Source organism: Biomphalaria glabrata, chromosome 9, assembly GCF_947242115.1.
Source record: "Biomphalaria glabrata chromosome 9, xgBioGlab47.1, whole genome shotgun sequence".
Lineage (NCBI taxonomy): Eukaryota > Metazoa > Mollusca > Gastropoda > Planorbidae > Biomphalaria > Biomphalaria glabrata.
Window position 1 is genome coordinate 13,394,142 of NC_074719.1, and position 23,138 is coordinate 13,417,279.

The 23,138-nt window shown below is 31.3% G+C and overlaps 2 protein-coding genes across 2 annotated transcripts in view; one reads left to right on the top strand and one right to left on the bottom strand.

Annotated features, from left to right (window-relative positions):
• LOC106070940 (ras-related protein Rab-14) overlaps positions 1-12,808 on the top strand; it is a 13,310-nt gene extending 502 nt beyond the window's left edge. Inside the window, exons 2-9 of the mRNA XM_013230945.2 lie at positions 5,172-5,319; positions 6,368-6,413; positions 8,122-8,253; positions 8,382-8,448; positions 8,574-8,661; positions 8,776-8,806; positions 8,951-9,019; positions 9,151-12,808. Coding sequence (XP_013086399.1) covers positions 5,214-5,319; positions 6,368-6,413; positions 8,122-8,253; positions 8,382-8,448; positions 8,574-8,661; positions 8,776-8,806; positions 8,951-9,019; positions 9,151-9,256 — 645 coding nt within the window. The 5' untranslated portion in view covers positions 5,172-5,213 and the 3' untranslated portion in view covers positions 9,257-12,808. The remainder of the gene's footprint in view (positions 1-5,171; positions 5,320-6,367; positions 6,414-8,121; positions 8,254-8,381; positions 8,449-8,573; positions 8,662-8,775; positions 8,807-8,950; positions 9,020-9,150) is intronic.
• Positions 12,809-13,627: 819 nt separating this feature from the next.
• Positions 13,628-22,643, bottom strand: LOC106070943 (coiled-coil domain-containing protein 105-like). Its single transcript, XM_013230948.2, has 7 exons — positions 22,133-22,643; positions 21,013-21,117; positions 20,752-20,924; positions 19,935-20,145; positions 18,740-18,835; positions 18,364-18,477; positions 13,628-17,743 (listed from the first exon to the last, which is right to left on the bottom strand). The coding sequence occupies exons 1-7, from the start codon at positions 22,508-22,510 to the stop codon at positions 17,558-17,560; spliced, it is 1,263 nt and encodes a 420-aa protein (XP_013086402.1). The 5' UTR covers positions 22,511-22,643; the 3' UTR covers positions 13,628-17,557.
• Between the last annotated feature and the right edge of the window lie 495 nt (positions 22,644-23,138).

The following is a 23,138-nucleotide window of genomic DNA, read 5'->3' on the forward strand; positions in this document are numbered from 1 at the left end:
TAATTAATTAATGTATAATCTAAATATCTTAATAATAATATGATTAGATTTTCTAATAATTTCTAGATTCTATTCCAAATAAGATAAGATAATCTAGACCTAGACTCTACTAGACTAGATGATATAGTAGTTTATTTATTTCGGACATTACATGAATTCGGACATTCGCTGTTTTTTGTGGTCATTAAATAATTATTTTAATATGTATTATAAAACTAGCGCGCTATATAATGTGCTTGTCCATTTTCAAATGATTCTAACCCAATTTCCTTCCATTTAGCTGTCTTTTTATGTAAGAAAAACGAATTTCAAATTTGTTAGTCAGGTTGTTGTTTTTTCCTATGTTACCCGGATGACTTTACCTCTTCCTAGAGTTAAGACTATATTTTTTGATTGGCTAAGTCTACACTAATGAGCCCGGCAATAATTATTCTGTTTTTGGAGCTAATTTATTTGATTCATAAGCCAAGTTTTCTAATTCCATAAAAAAAAAAAATTAATACGTTGTCCGAATTAGATTACGATTTTCTTACCAAAATTTATTTCGGACAGCCAGTTTTGGACATCACTAAAAATGATCTTATATTATATTTGTTCGTTTGTTGTTGTTTTTTTAAATAAAGAATAAATGGGCAAATGTTTGGAGTGAGCTTGGTACATTGAATGACGTTAAATGCTTAGATCTAGACCTACTAGATAGATCTAGATTTATATAGAGAGAATATAGAGGATTCAGAATGGCTATCGTAACCTGTAGGGGCCTACAATACTACAAAAGATCATCTGTATTAGATCTAGAAATTTATTAAATTAATAAACAAAAAAAACCTCAAACATTCAACACACATCTAATCATGCAAACACCAAACATTCAACACACATAAAATAAACAAACATAAAATAAGTCTAAAAGTCAGTGTAGAAGTCACTATTCCAGTGACCTAATTTTGATAGAATAAGTGTGTTCATATTTTTATTTTTTGTGTTCGTATTTATGCATAGTTTGAAAACATCGTAATGATTTCCTGTGAGGGGCTATGCCTGGGGATCTTAAAATTTAGTTAATATTAATATAGAATTAAAATCTGAGTTTATTGATGCCTAAATATAGAGACTGTCCGAAATAAATTATGGTGTCCGGAATCAAATAATGTGGGTCAAATGTGTCCGAATTAAATGAAAACACACGGCCTCTTTGACCTTAAATATAACAACAAATATAGGTTAGAGGTACAAATATAAGTAGTCATCCTTATTCTCCATTAACTAAAGAAGATTTTGATACGTCATTTTCTTTTCTATGTCAAACCATTGTAAAATAATGCGCTGTCAAAGTCAAACTTTCAAATTTGGGCCTATAGGTGTCCGAATAGCATAAACTACTCTAGATCTAGTCTAGTTAGTACTATACAGTCAGAACTGTAACAGAACAGACTAAAGTTAAATTAATTAGTTTTAAATGTAGATCTAGTACAGATCTATCTAATTCTATATAGGTAGGGTCTATACTATTAAACTAATCTCAGGTTTTCTTTGGAACATAAATAATTATAACAAAATAGTAACAAAGATGGCTGATCCATGCTTTCATTCAGAATTACCAAAATATATAATTTAATTATGATTATGAAGTAACGTCTGTATTATATAAGCTCAGGGGTGCCACTTTTCCGGAATAACCCGGAAATCCGGGTTTTGATGGGTCCGATTTTCCCCCCCTCCGGGTTTGCCTTCTACAATTTTGTAAAAATCCAGGGTTTTAGTTGATTTAGATTTTTTCGAAATTTCTGGTCATTTTCCCCCGTTAATTTTAGTTTGTTAGTTCCGATCGCGCAAGCCGCCATTTTTAAACAAAATCGACCAGTCTCATATCTCGCTATTCGCGAGACTTTCACTTTGCATGCGCACTAAGCTTTATTTACCGGTACAGTATTTTTTTTTTTTAAGTGACAAAAAAGTGTAAACATTCTAGATCTAGATCTATAGAGAATTTCTAGATCTACGGAACGCGCCTCGAATCGGCTCGATTTAGAGTCTAGATCTATTTCTATGATCAATCTAGATCTGATCTAGACTGTAAAGTCTTGTATTTAGTATAGATATAGTGTAGAATAGTCTAGATCTACTCGCGTACCTAGCGGCTAGTCCTAGATCTAGAAATAGAAAGAAAAAAAAATTCACGAGTGAGAAAATTTTTTTTTCCCGTGTTTTATATTTTAAAATGTGTATAGGTTCCATATAGACATAGAGCCTTAGCCTATGTCTAGAGTATTATAGAAGTAGGATCTAGATTTAGGATATTTATATCGTTTTTAGATCAGAACTAGAATCAATGTCAATGCAATGATTGAAGAATTAAATTAGTAAGTTTGCATTCTCCTGAAGTCTAGAAAAAATAGATCGATTGGTCAATAGATTTATAGTTTTTTTTTTATACAAATAAATTATAATTATGTATAGGCAGTCCAGCACATTCTAGCCATCTAGGTCTACATTTAAATATTAGAAACTAAATCTTAATGTTCATTTTGGAGTAGATCTGTACTAAATCTCAAAATCAATTTTATCTTGTTGCAATAGATTTACAGGTCCATGCGTATACATTGATGGAATCAGTTTTATCAATGTTGATTAAAGTAGGCTGCTTCAAATGAATAATGAGGGAAAAAATGTTAAGAGAGAAACATCATTTAAAATAACTGTGTGTTTGGGGGGGGGGGGGGTTTACAAACATTGTTAATATAAAATTGTACTAAATCCTCTTAACTTGTATTACAAGCTTTATCAATAAATACACACAAACTCTATTTATTATAATGATAGGCTTACTAATTACATATTTAAAACATGGGGGGGCATATTATGATACAGATCTAGGTAGTAATTTAATACTGTTCTTCTTTCGTAAAATTTTGGTGCTTAAATTGTATATGCGGTACGTTTCAGGGTTGGTAAAGTTTGGGGTTTATGATTTCAGGGTTTGTAAAATTTGGAAATTCTGGTTTCAGGGTTTACTTGGTCTCATGGGTGGCACCCCTGTATAAGCTAATATAAGATAAAAGTTAAGATTTATTGTCTAGCTAGATTCTAGAAATCTAGATCCTACACTAGTCAGAATGATGAGTATAGAAGTATCTATATTATAGACTATAGTCACTATAGTCTGATAATAGACCAGAAGTTTATATTTATAGACAAGTATAGTACTTTAGTCACTATAGACTACTATCAAATATACAGAAGACTAAATTTAGATCTACTGTAGACTAGAATTTAGATTAGATTATAATTATTACTAATAGATATATAGATTCTATTCTAGTTCACTCCAACACTGTACAAAATAATGTAGTTTATGTAGCTCTATCTATCTTTACTTTTGGGGTCATGCCCTCCGTCCATCAGACATTAGCCTAATCCTAATGTGTGAAAATGTCTGGCTTTTTCACTGTTGTTTGTAATGCAAATTGCAAGGCATATATTCTAATACTTTCATTCATGAATCTAATTTAAAAAGGTCATGCATGCGCAGAGCCATGACCGAAGCCTTCACGCACAGAATGAACTCTAGACTCTAGATTAGTCTAGATATAGATATATGTCTAACGCACATACAAAATTAAGTCTATTCATTTCAAATTTTAATCAAATATATGTAGGCCTACAAGCAAATGTTTTTATTTGAAAAAATGGATTTAAGTCCATTAGCTATTCAGATAGCTCCATTCATACTATTTTTACATTCATGCATTCTTATAAAATTATTATTTCATTTAATTGTTTACAAAGCACTCTCATTGACTATATCGAAAGTGATACACAAATTAAGACCCGCTGGCCTCGGGTAAATTATGTCTAGTATATATAATCATTACAATTTATCAATCAAAGATAATACTACATATTAATCATAAATCATATCTTTTGATTTAAATCTTTTGATTTAAATATAAACACTCCCTTAACACAGAAAGATCAAATGATGTAGTCCCCTAAAATTTCACCACAAGACTCATGTTCACTGTGTTGACTTGTAAAACTTCTCTGTAATGAGTGACATGATAAATGCATGTGTGAAAGTGGCCCATAATAAATAGCATCAACTAATCGAGGTTGTGTGCTTGCTGTTGTCATGTTTATGTTTAATCACAAGAATTTGTATTCCAGACATGGACTCATTTTAGCGCTAGTAATTATTCTCATTTGGGACACACACTCTGTCTACTTACAAAAATGCTTTGAATATTTGGAAAAAAAAAGGAATTCCAGTGCTTTCACTGGATGTTTCTAAATACATGAAATGACCCTGCATATGATTTATTGTCATGCATGCAGTACTAGTTCTAGGAAAGAGGTATTGGTGTCATTGATGTTCAGTTGTTTGACCAGTACTGCAAGCTGAAACCATTTGCAGGACAGAAACATAAAAGTCTTTTCTTAAGTTCGTTTAGGAAACAGTGGTTTACATATATATGCATATATACACGAAGCTGTTCTAATGAAACGTGTTATTCATAACTCCTCAAAATTTGTGAATTTTTCGTATGTATTCCCGGGCATAATGCAAACAATCTTTGCCTTCACTCAGTGAGAGGCATTCTTATCACAAAGTCAGCTTGAAAAAAATGTCCTGCTGTGAATGAGTTTACAGAAAGTCCTTCCTTCTTAGAAATATGATGTCATCCTATGGGTATCTAGGTGCCTGGTAACCCTAACTGCTGCATTGGTCTAAATTAAAAGATCTAGTCTAGTCTTCACTCTTTTGTCACTTCAGAAATACTTTGGGAATTCTGTGGAGTACCATTTCATAGATTAGCCTTATTGAATTCTGCTTTCATTCTTTACATTGCTGTTGTCAATAATAATCATGCTAAAATTATATGGTCCTGACAGTGCTGCTTGCGCTAATTATAAAAAGTATGGGTAATGAAAAAGTTTATAGTGTCACAAATTAATGAACGAATTTTACATTTATGTAACAATTTTCCTTACGGATTTCACTCTAGCAAGTATCAAAACCAAGTACTAATGTAAAATAGTGTACATAACTCAACAAATGTAAATAATGATTTCCCTTGTAATAAAAATGCTTAAGTAAATATCCAATATTGACCACACTGACTTATAATTATTGATAATCAACTATTTGACTTTCTTTTTTTCATCCACAGATCTTTTTATTTTTTTCCTTCACATTCAACTCTCAGGTCACCATGGCAGCCGGCCCATACAATTACAGCTATATTTTCAAATACATTATAATTGGTGATATGGGTGTAGGCAAATCTTGCTTATTACATCAGTTCACTGAGAAAAAGTGTGAGTATACACTTATATTAAGCCTTATTGTTTCATTCTAATAAATTCAGGTAAATTTCTCAATATGTATTTTTTTATGTTTTGCTAGGTCAGTGTTTCCCAAACTTATTCCTTAGCGGAACACTTTGCACATTCTGAGTATTTTATAATTAGCGTAGCACTTTGCTTATTTTTTAGAGAGATTAATTCACTCGGTGGCCTACTAGTTAATTACCCATATTCCAGTAGTTAGTGAAACGCTTATCCAGGCCTCCGAATGTTCTGCAGAACACAGTTTGGGAAACACTGTGCTAGGTATATAGTTGGATGTTTATTTTCCCCAGAAATATTAATAGCACTACTGGGTATCCTTCTCTAGATCCAACTTAATAAGAAAATTAACAATCCATTGAATCAATGTTTAACTTCCAATGTTTATATGTCAATCACAATATATCTTTTATTTTGTGCAGTGCATTCTTTAATGTTCAAATGTATTTAGAAGCTGTGCATTAGACATTACATTGTGCAGAGTACAAAGTAGTCAACCACCCATTCAACAACTGCAACTAGATTTTAGTGTTGGTGACTAAGTTCTTATATCAATAAACAAATAAGAAATTACTTTCACTAGTAATGGGCAAGGTTTAGTTTGCAGAAGATTCTGAAGTACTATATTAGATTAGATTAGGAATCAAATGTAATTATTTTATGTATGAACAAACTTTGCAAGCTTTTGTCAAAGTCTCATTTCATAAAATTTATCAAATTAATGTATATGACTCCTTCTGTCTTAAGATGAATATATTATATATTGATGTCTGTTGGACAAACAAATTAAAATCTGAGTTCTTAAAAGTTATAAACAATTGTAGGGAATAATTATTCATTGTCTAGCTCAGTTTGTGGCATTGTTTTTCCAGACTGGAATACTTGCATTGATACTTCTGGTTACCTTAACACTCTCCATAGATCCAACAATTTTTGTCAATCCTTTATGTTTACATTTTATAAGTAAACAGTTTAATTTAGATTTTTAACTTATTGAATTAATTTTTTTTTTCTAAAGTTATGGCAGATTGTCCACACACAATAGGAGTTGAATTTGGAACACGGTATGTATTTTATAGAAAAAAAAAAGTGAAAATATATTGTTAAGAATGGCATTTTTCATTATGAATAAAATAAAAAAAATAGCACATTAAATGTATTAATATTGGCATTGTAAGCCAATACTGATACATTTGTAGGTTAAGATAGTGCTGTAAGTTTCTATAATGGACCTGTAATTATGACAAAGCCATATAATTAAAAAGGATGGCAGGAAAGTACAGGCCCTATTGCAGCTGCAGGAAAGTGGATAAAACTTTTCACTTCTGTGTTCAAATGATTTTCATAAGTGATAAATTGTCATATTCATCATCATCAGTCCTTTGTGTTCGTCATGGAACATACAGCCTTGGTTAAAACATGTCACTCTCCACATTCTCCTTCTAGTCTTTGAATGTTTTCCGAGCTCTTTCCTGCCCCTTCTGCTTCTCCTATTATACTGCATCGTCATTGTTCTTTTTGTGTCTTACTCTGTATCTTGTGTTCTGTGTCACAAGACGCAGGCAGTGTGCTGGCTGGCGCCTATCTCAACAGGTTGTTGTCTAGGTTAAATGATAAAAGGCCCTACTGTTAATGCTAAAACTATAGTCATTCAACTCTGTCGCAATTTTACAGCCCTAATTGTAGCCTTGGTGTATTTTGTATATTAGATATTAATCACGTACACAAATATCACATGACACCAGAGTAAAAATTTAAAAATATGTAGTGTAGAACTTCCTTATACCTATCGAATCATCTAGAAAACAATAAACATGAATAAAAAATAATAAATCCAGATGACTAAACAAATAAATGGGTAGTCATAAAACTTTCCCTTCAATTTATTGAGAACCAGATGTTCTTAAGTGCATGGCAAAAATACAAGTACCTAAGAAAAACAAGCGGGTATTGCAACCATCTGCTGTAAAAAAAAAAATCCACACCCACTGGCTCTTTTTCCCCCAAATTACCCAGGTCAACCTTTCCAGTTCAAGACCAGGACTCCTGGTCACATGTCAATAAAAGAAAGAGAAAAAAAAATAGAGAGGTAATCTTTCCCTTCCGCAGTAATAAAATAAATCTAATTTAGTAAAATATATTAGAAACATAAATGTTTAAATTAGATTAGAGTCAAAAATAATATTGTAATAAAAACATTCTAAAATAGCCAAAGCCAAGTCAGTTGGGGTTTACATGCCAAAGCCTGGAATGTAGGGAGGGTTCCACTACCACACATACACACACACTGGTGTATGTACACAGCATTTTGTAACACTCTTTTGGGCTTCCAATGTAGGGCCGGTCTAACTTAGCTGTTGGCATTTTTTCTTAGGGTGTGACCATTCCATCTGCACTTGATTTCTAAGATCTGCTCCTTTATATTTCTCTGTTAAGTGTTTTCTAATTTGTCCTACCACTGCTATTTCTCAAACCTCTGTTAATGAAGCTCTGATTGTGTTGCTGTTTCACTTGTTCTTTATGTTTAAAATCAATAGTAAGATGACTTCATTTTTTTTGTAAATATTTCTTTTACTATCGAACCACTTCTTCATCAAAATATTAAAATAGTGATATCAGCGTGTTCAAAAAAAAAAAACAGAACAGTTTTTATGTTATCTCTTTGTATTTTCACTTTCTGGTTAAGAGCACTAATATATATAGTAAATAATAGTTATATTTATAAGCAAAGTTCAGGTTTGAGTTTGTTATAATTTGTTATTATGCTTACAGGATAATCGAAGTAGCTTCTCAAAAGATTAAACTGCAGATATGGGATACAGCAGGTCAAGAACGGTTCAGAGCTGTCACAAGGAGTTACTACAGAGGAGCAGCTGGAGCTCTCATGGTCTATGACATCACAAGGTTTGTTGTTGTTTTTTTTTACTTTATGCTTTGCACATTTTAGTTATCAGTATTTTTAACAAAATAAAAACCCAGAGTACACTCATAACATATGATTTAACTTTTGTATTTTCTCTTTTTTTGTCTAGGCGCAGCACATATAATCATTTAAGCAGCTGGCTGACTGATGCCCGAAATCTAACAAACCCTAATACAGTGAGCCCCTAACTAGTGCCATATTTTGATAACATTTTTGTTGATTAAAAATAGAAAACCTTTTTATTAAAGTAGATTCCGTATTGAAAGTATTTTAATTAAATAAAACACAACTTTTTGTTTAGGTGATATTTCTAATTGGCAACAAATGTGATCTGGATGCCCAAAGAGATGTAACTTATGAAGAAGCTAAACAGTTTGCTGAAGAAAATGGTCTGTATATTAATTATTTTTTTAAAAATCTGTGTTGATATGAAATTTAGCGTACCAGTAGCTAAAATTTGCTCATATGTATTAAACATTTTTTTGTACAATTTCTTCTAACAGGTTTGATGTTTTTGGAATGCAGTGCGAAAACGTAAGTGGACTTATGCTATTGACTTGGTTGAATTACAAACAAACAAATGTTGCTAAATGCTTTTGTGTTATCCTAATATTGTATTTGCTCAATTGGCCTATGTATTTGCTAAGTAAAAGAATCAATCACTTCTTTGATTTTCAGAGGAGAAAATGTAGAAGATGCCTTTTTGGATACTGCCAAGAAAATTTACCAAAATATCCAAGATGGCAGGTAAGTTTTAAGTTTCATTATAATTAGGTGTGATGATTTTGTAATTGATTAGACAACATTGTTGTCAGCCTTAGAAAATAATTTACATAAGAGTATTGAATTTCTGAACATTTTTTTTTTTCTCCCCATAGTTTGGACCTGAATGCTGCAGAATCGGGTGTTCAGCACAAGCCAGCAACACCTCGCAATCCTATAAACACTGATCAACCCCCGAACAAAGAGGGATGTGCTTGTTAGAATAACTGCATCTTCATTTCTTGTTTTCTTTTGTTTACATCTTCCATTGTGTGTATCTCATCTCATATCACCTGTAAGGTTGTCTTTTCTCTTTATCCAGTTAGTTTGTGTTAGTCTTTTTTTTTTGTCTTTGTTTTCATGACTGTTAGATTGTGGGTTCTGTCTTGTTTGATTTGGTTTGATGATTTCTTAGACAGGTTCCCATGTGATTGTCTTAATGTGAGCAGATTATTATTTTGTTTGGTTTCAGGCTGTGATTGTTAGAACATGGTTCCTTGTGTTGTCTCAATGTGAACATGCTGTATCATTTGTGCTTTGTGTACTCCCTGTCCCCACCCCCTTGTCCCTATCTACTTGTATATTTGATTGTATGAACACCATCTCATGTTCTTGTGCAAAAATGAATATTTTATACAAGAATGAAAAAAAAAAAAAGTCTGAGATTCTGTGTTTTTTTGTTTGTTTATTTTTCTTGTGTTAATTTTGGTTCTTTGTGGCTGTGCTTACACTAAGATTAATTGATGGATTCAGTTTATACATTTTTATTTATTGATACATTTTGTTTTTGAATTTGTTTGAGGAGACTAAAGAAATATCAGTTGCTCATTTTGTATAGATGCATTTCTAACTTTAAGAACCCTGAATGGTGAGGATAACTATATTACTTTTTTAGTCATTTTAATCAGCATATTTTTTTATTTATTTCACTGTTAAATTGTTCATAGATATTACATAATAAGAAATAAAAGTTGTTTTTTTTCATACAACTCTAGGATATCTCATCTAGGAGATGAAAAATCATCTTATAAAACATTTAGGAATTTTCACAAATAAAGATTTTATTTAACTTTTAAGTTTGTGATTTGGTTGAAAATCAATACTAATACAATTTAAAATGTAAAATTAATATTCAGTCTGAATGGCAAGTTTTAATGTCAGATAGTATGCTGTCATGATAGTGAAGATATACACAAATAACTAGACTCGCATTGAACTAGTTGTGATGAGGGCTCAAAAAATGGCAGAGATGTCGGCAAGGCTAATGTCTAGTTACAAGTAAAAACCAAAAAAAATGTTTCAAAGTCTCAAGTTTTTAACCAAGAAGATGGAACTGGTTGACTTGTTCAAAGAAATGTTAAAATTTGAAATCTTGGTAGAACATTTTTTTCCCTAATCAAAATCATGCAGTATAGTTTTTTTTCCTTAAAAGAATAAGTCTTGAGATAGCCTGCTGCAATTCTACTCAAAATGTTTGCAAAAGTTCAATGTAAAGTTTTAAAAATATCTGTAAACACCACGTTTATTAACACTGTTTTGTTGGTGTAAGTAGCATTCTATTAGCCAATTGTCACAGCCTACGATTTTTTAAAATATGTGTGTGTGCTTTATATGTAACAACATGGGGCTGCAGTGCAAAGCAATTCACAAGGAAGAAGAATTAATAACTAAGTTAATCAATGTTTAGTGATTTTGAAATGGGCATATTAGGATTGTTCTAAAAGCCCCAATTTCCCATTTTTTTGTCCACTTCTCATAAAACATTTTATTGATCTTATTTGAACTGAGCCATTTTGTAACATCAATAACATGTACCAATGGTTGACAGCATACCATAACAGCTAAATTGTCAGCATATTTGTTTATTTCAACACAAATTAAGGAAGAATGCAGTAGAAATTAGTTTAGGATTGATACTACTTAAACAAAAAAAAACAAATGTATAAGCTTTCATGTCAAACTGCCTCTGAATTGTGATTGGCTTTCTATGTGTTTCAGTAGTAAGTGTACATAGTGAATTCAGAGAACTATATTTATATCAAATGTTTGTTTCATTCAGCTTTGACATTTGTTACAAATTATCAATAAAGTGCAATTTCCAAACCAAGAAGATTTGTCAAGAGGGAAGTTCTCATTAATAGAGATGCACTTCTCTAGCATCAAGTTTAGACGTCCCCCCCCCCCTCCCCCGACATTTCAGTCTAAATTCAAACTCTCCTTGACAATTTTATTTTTTTTATTTTTAAATTTTAATTTTAAAAAATGCATTGTTTAGTGAGAACACATAAATTTTTTTTATTTTTTTGGTTTGTTATGGTTTTGTAATTCAAATGACTTCTACATTTGCTTTCATATTACATTTGTTGGTGCAGAGTGTGTAGTGAAAGAGTGAATGAGCTTTTGTATTGCAAGCATTCCATCTTATAAAAAACAAAACTAGCGAAGAGGGGCAAATGAAGTCAGTCAATACAAATTCAAAATGTTTTCCGACACCATTAGTAATGTCTTCTTACTTCAACTTTAAAATAATTTTTCAAAGATTTTTTGTTTCTCTTAGATGCTGGTAATCAAGACATTCTTTGAGTAGTTACTCCACTTGTTCATAGCACCTGATGTGTATCTCAATTCCAGCACACCTTTAACTTCATCATCCTTACTGTCAATAAAGCAATACAGTGTCCTAGTTAATTGCATACCACTATCATTGTTTAGCTAAGCAAGTCTACTAAAGAATGATATACCTTAATGGATTTTTTTTTCTTATACAGAAGAAGCTCTTTATGTGTGTTTCTTTTTTGAACTAATTATTTCTACTGACAAATTTGCTTTGTTATGAATATTGTGTTTTGTGTCTTCATTCAAAACCTGTTGAAATATTGTGTTTTTGGTAAACATGTACATTCATTATTTATAGACCTTTTTTTTTTTTTTTTTTTTTTTTTTTTTGATCTCCCTCTTATGTATATTTATACAAAAGAATTAAAGCTAACTACGCAGTCTATTTTTGTATGTTTTTGTTTTCCCTTGACTCGATCATTTTTTTAAGCCCAAGCAATTTTTTTTGTAGGTGATTAATTATAAAATGTGTAGTCTTTGTGTAAAATTTGTCACAGGACTAGGGTCAGTAGACTAGTAAGTGCTCTGTGTACTATGAAACTGTCACTAGACTAGAGGCAGTAGACTTAGTGTGTGCTGTGTGCTCACTGATTCTTTGACAACTTAGGGACCAATGTAAATGCCCCTTGTTTTATTATTGCTGAGTGATCCCACTGGGTGGTGGCACTACACTAGTAGACGCTGATGTTTAGACCACAAACTCTCTAGTAGTGATCTTGTGTATACATGTTCCACACTTTGATGTCGCCTGGCTATATCACTCTCTGTTTACATTGAATCCCAAAATGTGGACGTCTCGTTAACATGTAGGCTGACATAATGTTTTATGTTTGTAAACCAAATATCGATACAGCTAAAAGTAAATGATTGATCAAATGACAAAAACTGTACATGGTCACTTGTGGAAATGATTACAAGAAATTAATCATTGAAAGCTTATTATTTGTAATATGTTACACACTTAAGACGTTTTGTTGATTTTATTTCCATTCATGCAAATATCAAATGTGTTATTTGGGTCTGGTCTTTTGGAATGTTATGATTTAGTGTCATTTGAAGCTCCTCATTTCTGTGTCATGTCAGTTGCACATTTCATAGCAGCAGGAGGTGTGATGAAAAAATGGTTCCAGGCATTCAATAAAGTTTTTCATTTCTGTTGAGTTGCCTTTACTCATTTTCTTCAACATCTTAGCTTACAACTTTTGATTTTACATCATAGCCAATCAAAGAGACCTCCCTATATGTTTGAAATGCAACACAAAAGTTGCATCTTCCCCTGGTCATATAGCTAGGGCTGCTATCGTTTATCGTTGTTTATTGTAGCAGTAATAGAAAAAAATATAAATCATCAAAAACAATGATATCCTTTTTTCAGCAAGACACACCAGATAATCTTGGACTGTACTAAAGAGGCATCTGATAAATATATATGGTATTGATTGATGTAATGAAATATACAAATGTATATGATTGATTCTTCCTAGAAAGCAGGATTTTTGCCTTCCTTATAATTGTAAAACTAGTAATGAATAGAATATTGTTCCAATCTTAAATGAACTATCTTGATATGAGAAATGGAAGAAAATATATCTTGGGATTAACTTGAGGTATTGCGTTTTGATATAAAGAAATATACTTGCTTTAAAAACCTTTTTTGTAATGCCAGTAATACACAAGTTGTGGAAACAGTAATATTGGTTCTTGAACTAGTGTTTTAAATCTATTTAAAACTAATTCATTAATAGTGTTTCCTAGACTGTGTTCCTTGGAATCCTAGTGTTCTGCGAGTCCTGAATAGGTGTTCCACGAACTACTGGAATAATTAAATAGTAGGTCACCACATGATTTAATCTCTAAAAAAAAATAAGCAAAGTGTTCCTCTAAATACTCAGAATGTGCGAAGTGTTCCATTAAGGAATTGAAACACTGCGATTATACTTCAAAGTGTTATTTAAAAAATATCAACAAAGTCATTAATCTGATAAAGTAGAAATAGTTTTACTAAAGGCTGAGTTAAAAAGGCTACTTCCAAGTGTGTGTGTATATATATAATTATATAAAACAGGAACATTTTTCAAAACATGATGATACATTAATTTTCTAGTCTACTTATCAATATTGTGGACATGTATGTAATTTAATTAATTTCAGTATTATCCTTTAAATGTATGTTTAAAAAAATCAACATAATTTAAAAAAAAAAAGAATCTGTACTTATCATTTAAAAACATTACAGTATATATTAAACCAAGTAGTGAAACACTTCACCTTCCTTAATTGACTGTATGTATTATACATTCTATCAAAATATCTCAATAAAGTAAAAATCTTTGTTTTGAAAATAGGAAATTAATGAACACAGACAAAACATTGAGTAATACTGAAGTTTAAATAGCTCTAAGTTTCAGCAATTCAAGGAAAAGTGCAGAGAACTCATATTTAGACACAAAAAACCTATAGCTCTGATAGGGGACACGACAATTCGTTCACTGACATTTCGTTCACCGACAAATCGTTCACGACTTTTCGTTCACGCGACTATTCGTTCACCAGACATTTCGTTCACCAGACAATTCGTTCACGCGACATATCGCTCACGGACTATTCGCTCACAGACAACTTGTTCACCGACAACTTGTTCACCGACAGTTGGTTCACGACAAATCGTTCACGCGACAAATCGTTCACTATCAATTCGTTCACAGACAAATTGTTCACAGACAAATCGTTCACTGGATATTTCCAAAAACAAAAAATTGCTAGAGATCGTTTGTTTGTTGTTAATATTTTGTTAACGAGGACAGTATGTGATAAAAAATTATACTGAAAAGAAAAAAGAGATCTTACAAGCAAGCTGAAACATTTAAATGGGTCCTCACTTTACTCTAGGTAACATTTTTACTTTCAACTTGTAGGCCTTCTTTGACACTCGTCCATCATGTAGTCTTGTTCGACCTACCCATATTTGCTTATCTTCTTAATAGCGGTCCAGATGTTTAATTAACATACCCATTTTATTGATATCTTTATAACAAAAACAAATTTTATCTTATATAATACAGACGTTTCTTCAAAAAGAAGATGATTACGTCCTACGCGTCATGCATTCTGCCAAGTCGCTGGTTTTCCTGACTAGCTCAGAGAGATAATTTAGCTTTTTAACAATGGTACTAGATTTGGTACAATATATGGTTTCACTGTTCAACTCTGAACGTCACGTACTAGATACAGATCTAAGGTTAATACTTATCAATTAAGACATCTCAGAAAAAAAACAACTAATTACATGTACAACACTATATATATAGGAAATATTTTGGTTCCCTATCAAAAAAATTATAATTTATCGCAATACAACAAAATAAAATTGTTTCAATAAAATTGTTATTGAAGTCCAAGCAATCAATCACATACAGAAATAAGTTAACTAAAATAAAAATAAAATAAAACTTCTTTTAAACTTGATGGAAAGTACTATACTATAGTGTCTAGTAGATATTTTCAATGTTAACAGATTGAACATGTGTATAGGCAATGTCCAATAAAGTTTTATTACTTCCAGAGGAGCAAGTCTGTCTAGCACTCCACTAGGTGTAAACTAGAGTATCCAGATGAATGGGTAAATTCCCGGTAGATGAAAAAAAAAAGAGGGGGGTGTAAAGTTATATTAAAGGTGAAAGTAAAAATGTTACCTATAGTAAAGTGAGGGCCCGTTTACATTTTTCAGCTAGCTTGTAAGATCTCTTTTTTATTTTTTTTATTTTAAGTATAATTTTTATCACATACTGTCCTCATTAACAAAATATTAACAACAACAACAACAACGAAATTTAATAAACTCGGATTTGACCTGATCTCTAGAAATTTTTTGCATTTGGAAATAATAGCTACAAAAGTTTTAATGTAAATAAATTTAACACGCGACGAAAATATATAAAATTAACGCTATGTTACTATCCAGTGAACGATTTGTCTGTGAACAATTTGTCCGTGCCGTGAACGAATAGTCGCGTGAACGATTTGTCGCGTGAACGATTTGTCGTGAACCAACTGTCGGTGAACAAGTTGTCGGTGAACAAGTTGTCTGTGAGCGAATAGTCCGTGAGCGATATGTCGCGTGAACGAATTGTCTGGTGAACGAAATGTCTGGTGAACGAATAGTCGCGTGAACGAAAAGTCGTGAACGATTTGTCGGTGAACGAAATGTCAGTGAACGAATTGTCGTGGAACCGCTCTGATAAGACTGAAGTATTCATACTAATATTCTTGAGTTGAAAGACAATAATTTTTTTTTAAAGAGACATGACTTGCTTACTTTAGATTGTACATTACATCTAGTGCATATATTGAGCTCTATCTTACACATAAACAAAACATTCTAAAAAAAAACAAACTTTTTTAATAACTTCCTTGAAAGATTAGTTCCGCGACTTACTGGTATGTAACTTAATTAAAATGTTGAAGTCTTATACTCTAAAGCATAGAAATGAATAAATAAAATTACATATGTTCCTTCCAATAAAAAAAAAAAGAGAGAATAACATACAAATCCTATGTATATTCCAGTTAATGTTTACTTTAACATATAAGATAATGGTCTTAATTCCATACTTTTATTTTCTGTCAAGTAAAATGAATTTATAGAAAAACATCTTTTTCGAAACAAAAATATAGATCTAGGTTTATCTTCAAAAAAGAAGACTGTGTGCACATTATCAATTACAGACCTTGTCAATATTTTGTTTTTTTAGAGAGATAGTAAATGGAATGAGTTTTTAATTAAATAAAATGAATTTTAAGATGTCTGGTTAAGTGCAATAAAAAGAATTTAAGGAAATCTTAAAGCAAGGTTTAAAAGTAAGCATTTTGTTCTAATAGTGAGACCATTGTGTCTTGAGCGTCCCCCAACTATATTTAGTCAAGTATCTTTTAGCTCTGTTTTGTTTTCAGGGGCTTAGTTTCCAAAACAACAACGCTGTTCCTCCATTGAACAATACAAACTGTGTTATAAATAACATTTGACAATTATAGTTATGAAAGTGTTAGAAGACAAAAAAACATGAGACATATATCACAGCCATCATCAAAGGGTTTGGTCAATGAAAAAGTACTGCTATATAAATTATGTGTAAAGTTGTATGTTGTGTTATCTGGCCAATTGTTGATCTTAAGTAGATTTTAAATATTGTTTCTTGTTGCAAGTCTGTTTGAAACAGAACAAACTTATTCAAGACTTAATTGTGAGTATTTGAAATGATGACAAAATTATTACCTTCATACAATAGAAGTGTAATGCTGTGCTGTAGAAAATACTGGTAAGTTTTCATTAGAGACAGATTGCATAAAAATATTAATACAGCAAACCAAGGAAAAAGGTCCTTAAGCAATGACATTTTATTCAGCTGTTAACCGCAATACTGATGGAAAATATTTAGAACTACATTTGTTAAAATATAACTTTTTTTTTTATACAAAATGCATACAAGTGGCTAAATTTGTTTTTTTTTTTAAATCTTACACTTGTTAAATAATAGGTGAAATAAAGCTTTAAAAAAAGGATATAATTACAATTTCAAAGAGCAGCTAAACAAATAGTGATAATATTTAAAAGCTTTTACCAATTGTGGAAAAAGGATAACTCCTGGGCTGTCATTTTGAAATTGAAAATTGTTTATGGAAAATATTATTATTTTGAAATTGCAAAGATGATTATTTACTTTGTTAGCATAGAATTAAACAAAAGGATGATCTAAGACCAATGTAAAAGCCATATTTTGAAAGCTATAAAAGTCCAAAAAAAATCAGTGCAATAAAAAAAAAATCACATTTTGTAGAATGCAAGAGTTATCATAATACCCTTGACTTAATCCATCTTGATTCCATTATTAGGCAATTGATAGCAAATGATTAAAAAGCAGTTCCCAGGCACCATCTGTGGTCATGCTTGCTGCGCCGCATGCGAATCACACTGCTGTCAATGTCTGCAGCAGCACTCTTGCTTCGTTTATCATCTTGGAGTCTCTTTTCAACAACTTTCAACATGCCAATGTTTCTGCTAGTTGCTGTCAGAGACTGTAGCAGTCCATCTCCTGACTAGGATCAAACAATAAACTTTATTATTTTTTAATTTTTTTTTGGAAATATCTTTATTTTAATTTTTGAATGCACTAAATTTAAAAAACTTAAAATTGAAATGATTTTTATCCAGAATTATTGTGTGTATAATGTTTATGTAGTGAATCTGAATTCCTAAGGTTTGTTATCCAGATATTTTATGATCAATTTGAAATTTAAAGTTACCTTGTTTTTTAAGTAATGCTAACTATATGCTATAAATTAGCTCCATGTATAGATAGCTCCCTAAATAGGTAACCATATTTAAATAATTATAAAAATAAACCCAATTAGTAAATAAGAAAGGGGGGCACTGTGGCTAAGTGGTAAGCGCTTGGCTTCCAAACCTGGGGTCCTGGGTTTGAATTTTGGTGTAGACTGAGATTTTGAATTTCAGATTTTTAGGGCGCCCTGAGTCCAACCAACTCTAGTGGGTACCTGACTTTAGTTGGGGACAGTAAATAGGCAGTTGGTCATTGTGCTGGCCCCATGACACCCTGCTCATTAACCATTGGCCAAAGAAACAGATGACCTTAACATAATCTAATCACAAGGTCTGAAAGGGAAACTAGTAAATATAAAATATGTATATAGCTTACCTTGATGATTTCCTGGGCCTCTGGTAGCTGTGTCCCTGGATGTCTTTGGTATAAACGAACTAATGGTCTGTCAAAATGTTCACTCGTTTTCAGATCTGAATATTTAACTGGACCCTGAAATTACAGCAATAGTTTGTTCAGGTCTTTTCATGAAATGTTCTGCTAACAGAAATAACTGAAATTACTGAAAGTATACAAAATAAAAGTTTTCTTGAACTAATTGTAACCAAACCTGAAGAATATGAATTGTTAAATATTACATGTAAGATCAAAATTTAAAGCTATAAACTTACAGTGTAGAAAAGCAATTCACAGTCAGTTGAATGTCAATAACAAGACCTTTAAATAAAATTGCAAGCCAAAATAATCAACTAACCAATGTATATCCAAATGCTTTCTCGGTTGAGTCATACCAACGCTGTGCTCTGTGTACGGCATGTCTGTTCTCTCCAAGGCCAAGATTAAGATGTTGCTAGAGGAAAATAAACAATTAAAATATATACTATTTTGTTGCAATTCAAGTACCATCAGACACTACACAAAAAGGCATTCCAATGACTTCGTGGACTTAATGGCAGAGATTGAGATCAGCCCAGGTCACACTAGATGCATCATATAACCATAACTTTGTTGCCTATTCTACATATCATGTGGTAGCAATAATGACTTGAGAGAATCTAATTTGCATGAAGAAAAATTTTTGTTTCTGTGGTTTGTTACAAAAACTATAATTCATGACAGTAAACAAATTCCCTTCATATACTTTTTTTTATTGCCCTGCTGTTGTTTTTTTAATCATAATTTGAAGGTTAACATTATTATGTGGCAAATTGTATCTACTTACTGACTAGATTAATGCTTTCTTTAACTCTTTCTCTCCATAATTATTTTTCCATGTTTTGACGAATTTTTCATTTTGCTCAATACTATTTCACTCCCCTGTTATGATTAAGCTTCAATAGCTTTGTCGTTTGTTATCAGAAAATGTTTTATTTAGTATAGAATTGAAGGGGAGTGCATGCTCTTTTTATATAACACAAAATAAAGTTTACAAAATTAAACATTAGTTAAATTTATTGGGGTCAAATTAACGATGATACTGTCAATTAGGAGAGAAAGAGTTAAATTACATGTATATTTTAATCCAATATTAAGTTGAAGGACAGAAAGCAGGTCTCAAGCCCAAATCCCATTGAGGGCTGAAAATTGTATTCAGGGTTTTAGGACAAGCCAGATAGCCTTTGGAAAATAATGTTTCAACATTGTCTTATACATAAGGCAGACTTTTATCCAAAGACTATTGACACAATCAAGTAAAATCAATTAACAAGAGACATATATCACAGCTATCATCAAAGGGTTTAATCAATGAAAAAGTACTGCTGTATAAATTATATGTAAAGTTGTGTGTTGTGTTTTTCAGCAAATTGTTGATTTTAAATATTGTTTCTTATAGCCAACAGGACCATGATTCTCTTCTCACTGATAATTACGAACAAAATTATCAAACTTAGAAACATTATAAAAAGCAGGGTCTTACTTTATCCTAATTAAGTTGAACAAATATTTACTTTTAGTGTGACTGTCTCAGCAACTTTCCTAGTCAGTCCATCATTGACAGATTTGTGAGCTGCTTGCTTTAATTTATCAACACGATCAATTGTGTTTCTTAGTTCTTGACGCAAATATGCAGACTGGTTTCTAGCATCTGTTGCATCCCCCAGAACAGTATCTACTTGTGGTGTGTATGGGCCAAAAGGATCAATTTTGTCAGAACCCATCCTGAGCAATGGACAAAAAAATTTTTTTTAATTTGCTGTTCATATATTTTAAAATAAATTCTCTTCCTCTATATTTATTAAAAGTAAAAAAAAAAGGGTTTAATCAATGAAAAAGTACTGTAAGTAAAAAAAAAAAAATTAAAAAAGAACAAATAGAAAATATGATTGTGTTTAAATTTGATAATTTTAGAACAATCTACCACCTCTGTTAAATATGTATCATAAAAATTATTTCTACAATTCAGCACAATAGCACATTTTAACATTATTAAACCTATCATCTTGACATCTATTTTTCAGACCAAAATTTTTTGATTAAATAAACTTTAAGAAAATATGAGAGAATGTATTTTCCATTATAAAAACATAGCTTCAACATAAATATATTTGTTTTTTAACATTGAATTTCTTCCCTTTTAAGCTTAACTTTTCCTCTTCACAATGTCTATCTTGGGCATGTATTAAATTGTTAGATTGGAGGTCTAGTGCTTATTATGAAAAAATTTACAATATATTCATCATTTATGAATATTAAAAAGTATATAATTAATTATGTAAAGTATACATATGAAAGTGAAACAGAAAAAAAAACAACAAAAAAACTTACTTGCTAGGGTCAACCATTGACAACCTTCCTTCCACTTGACTGCGATTGGGTTTTAGGACTAGATTGTCTCTTTCAGGTCGCAAAACTGCTGACAATGATTGACAGAGTATGTCTAAAACACGAGACCTCTCTTGTAAATTTGCGAATGTCTGTTTTCTTACACTTTCAAGGCACTGCAAGAAGAAAACAAAAGCTGCATCAGTCAGCTAAAAATATTTAATTAAAAAACCTTACACTTTATACACATATATTGAATATTACTTGAAGATGTTGCTGAACGGATTTTAGTTGTATCTCTAGAGTCTTTTTGCAATTAACTAAATGAGAATACTCAGCATTCAACAGATCATCAGCACCGTCATGGTCCTTTAGAAAAAAAATGAAAAGAAAAACAATCAGCACAATAAAGGATAATTTTTTATTTGAATAATTCTTTAAATGTTTTAAAAGTATTTTTTGTTTTTTGAAATGAATGGCCTATGGTACATAATAATTCAGCTACCACAATTCATAACTGACTAGATTACTTTTTGGTATGTATACATGGGCAGTCATTGGAAATAAATGGAAACATAGTTTAGTGTCAGTAAGATTCCAGTTTTCTAATAATCTTTTTATTCTATAGGCTATTATATTTGACAGTAAGTCACCTTAAAACTTTCAGGTTTTTTTTCATAATTTAGTCTTATCAAAGACCAAAAAAAGTAACAAATGTTAAATGCATTTTTAAAAACATTCTTAAGGTACTTTAACAAATAATGTTTCATTAGGAAAATATTAAAATATGGGGTAGCAAAAAAATAAATAAAATAAAATGATGTTAAGTGTACATTGTCAGGTACCCATAAGAGCTGAGTAAGCTCAGAGATACCCAAAGATCCCGAAATTAAAAATCTCAGTCTTAACTGAGGTTCGAACACAGGACCTGAGGTTAACATCATTTATTTTCTTGCTATCTCAAATTTTAATATTTTCCTAAAAAAATTATTTGTTAGAATACCTCAAGTAAAGTTGTTTGGTCATTGTGCTGGCCACATGACACCCTTGTTAACTGTGGGCCACAGAAAAAGATGACCTTTACATCATCTGCTCTATAAACTGCAAGGTCTGAAAGGGGAACTTTACTTTAAATGTACATTTATGTTTAGCTGTTTTTACATGTAAGTTAAAACATCTAAAAGAATGATTCTTTATTGACAATGTTTGTAAATTAGAATGTCAAGAAGAAATGAGTATAAATTATGAAATAAATTATATCAATTTTGTTTTTGGCATTAGCATATGTAGGTCCTAATATGTAAGCCTTCCAATTTGTATATTTCAGTTATTTGTACTGCAACATTTGATGTAACCTATAATATATTGAATTCTTAAATGTTACCTTTTCAATAGGTGGACGTGTTAGTCGGACAAATTTTGAATCTTTATTTAGTTGAATGTCTTTACGGGTATGTTCCAATGCTCTTTCTAAAGCCTCTTTGCCTCGGGTGAGTGCTTTTATTTCTTCATTCGTTTCAATAAGACTTTCTCGAAGCTTTGCAACGATGACTCTAACTTCTCTCATATATTTACGAATTTCATCATTGCTTAGTGTTGCTAGCACATCTCTGATGAGTGGTAGAGCATCTGTTGATCGACCGATATCACAATTTCGATCACTATTTGAAATAACAGTTTGCCCAAGTTTCATTCCTCTGAGTGATCTGTTTTTCCATGATTCTGGCCCAATAGTAACAGGCGCTTTCGCGGCGGTCGACATTTTGCGTTTCGATTTAATTAATTGTACAGGGATGTGCAATTATTTAAATCATTAGTAACAATTTTATTTAGATTCTGGTTTACAACACACCATCTGCCTTCGAAGAAAGTGATTAAATGTTGAACGCCATCCAGTGTTGCCAAGGATACTCCTTGAAGGAGTGTTTCCGCTTTTTTTTCCCTATCTCCCTTTAGTTTCGCACTTTAAAAAAATAAATATTAAAAAAAAAAACGAGCCTTCGTCTAATTTAAAATAATGTCTGTTTATTTCGTCATCATAACATTGAAACAATATTAATAAAATTGACAGTATATCTAGATTGTACTTCAATATTAAATCTACATTTAGATCTATAGATCTACATAGACAGACTTAGATCTAGTTCACTTAGACCATGGAACTATACTTAGACCTAAGTCGGCTTAGAGAGGAGAGGGCTGTTAATGTTACCTAGTGTTAGCAAAGTAAGCTAATCTGAAACTGTAAGAGCTAATAAATTAATAAAATTCACCAATCCAAAATTTTTAAATTATTTTTGAGATTTTTGTTTCTGTAGTGTCATCTTTTTATTTTTAAAATTAGAATCTAGGGAAAAATCATAGGCATAGCTCTGAGGACTATGCTTTGA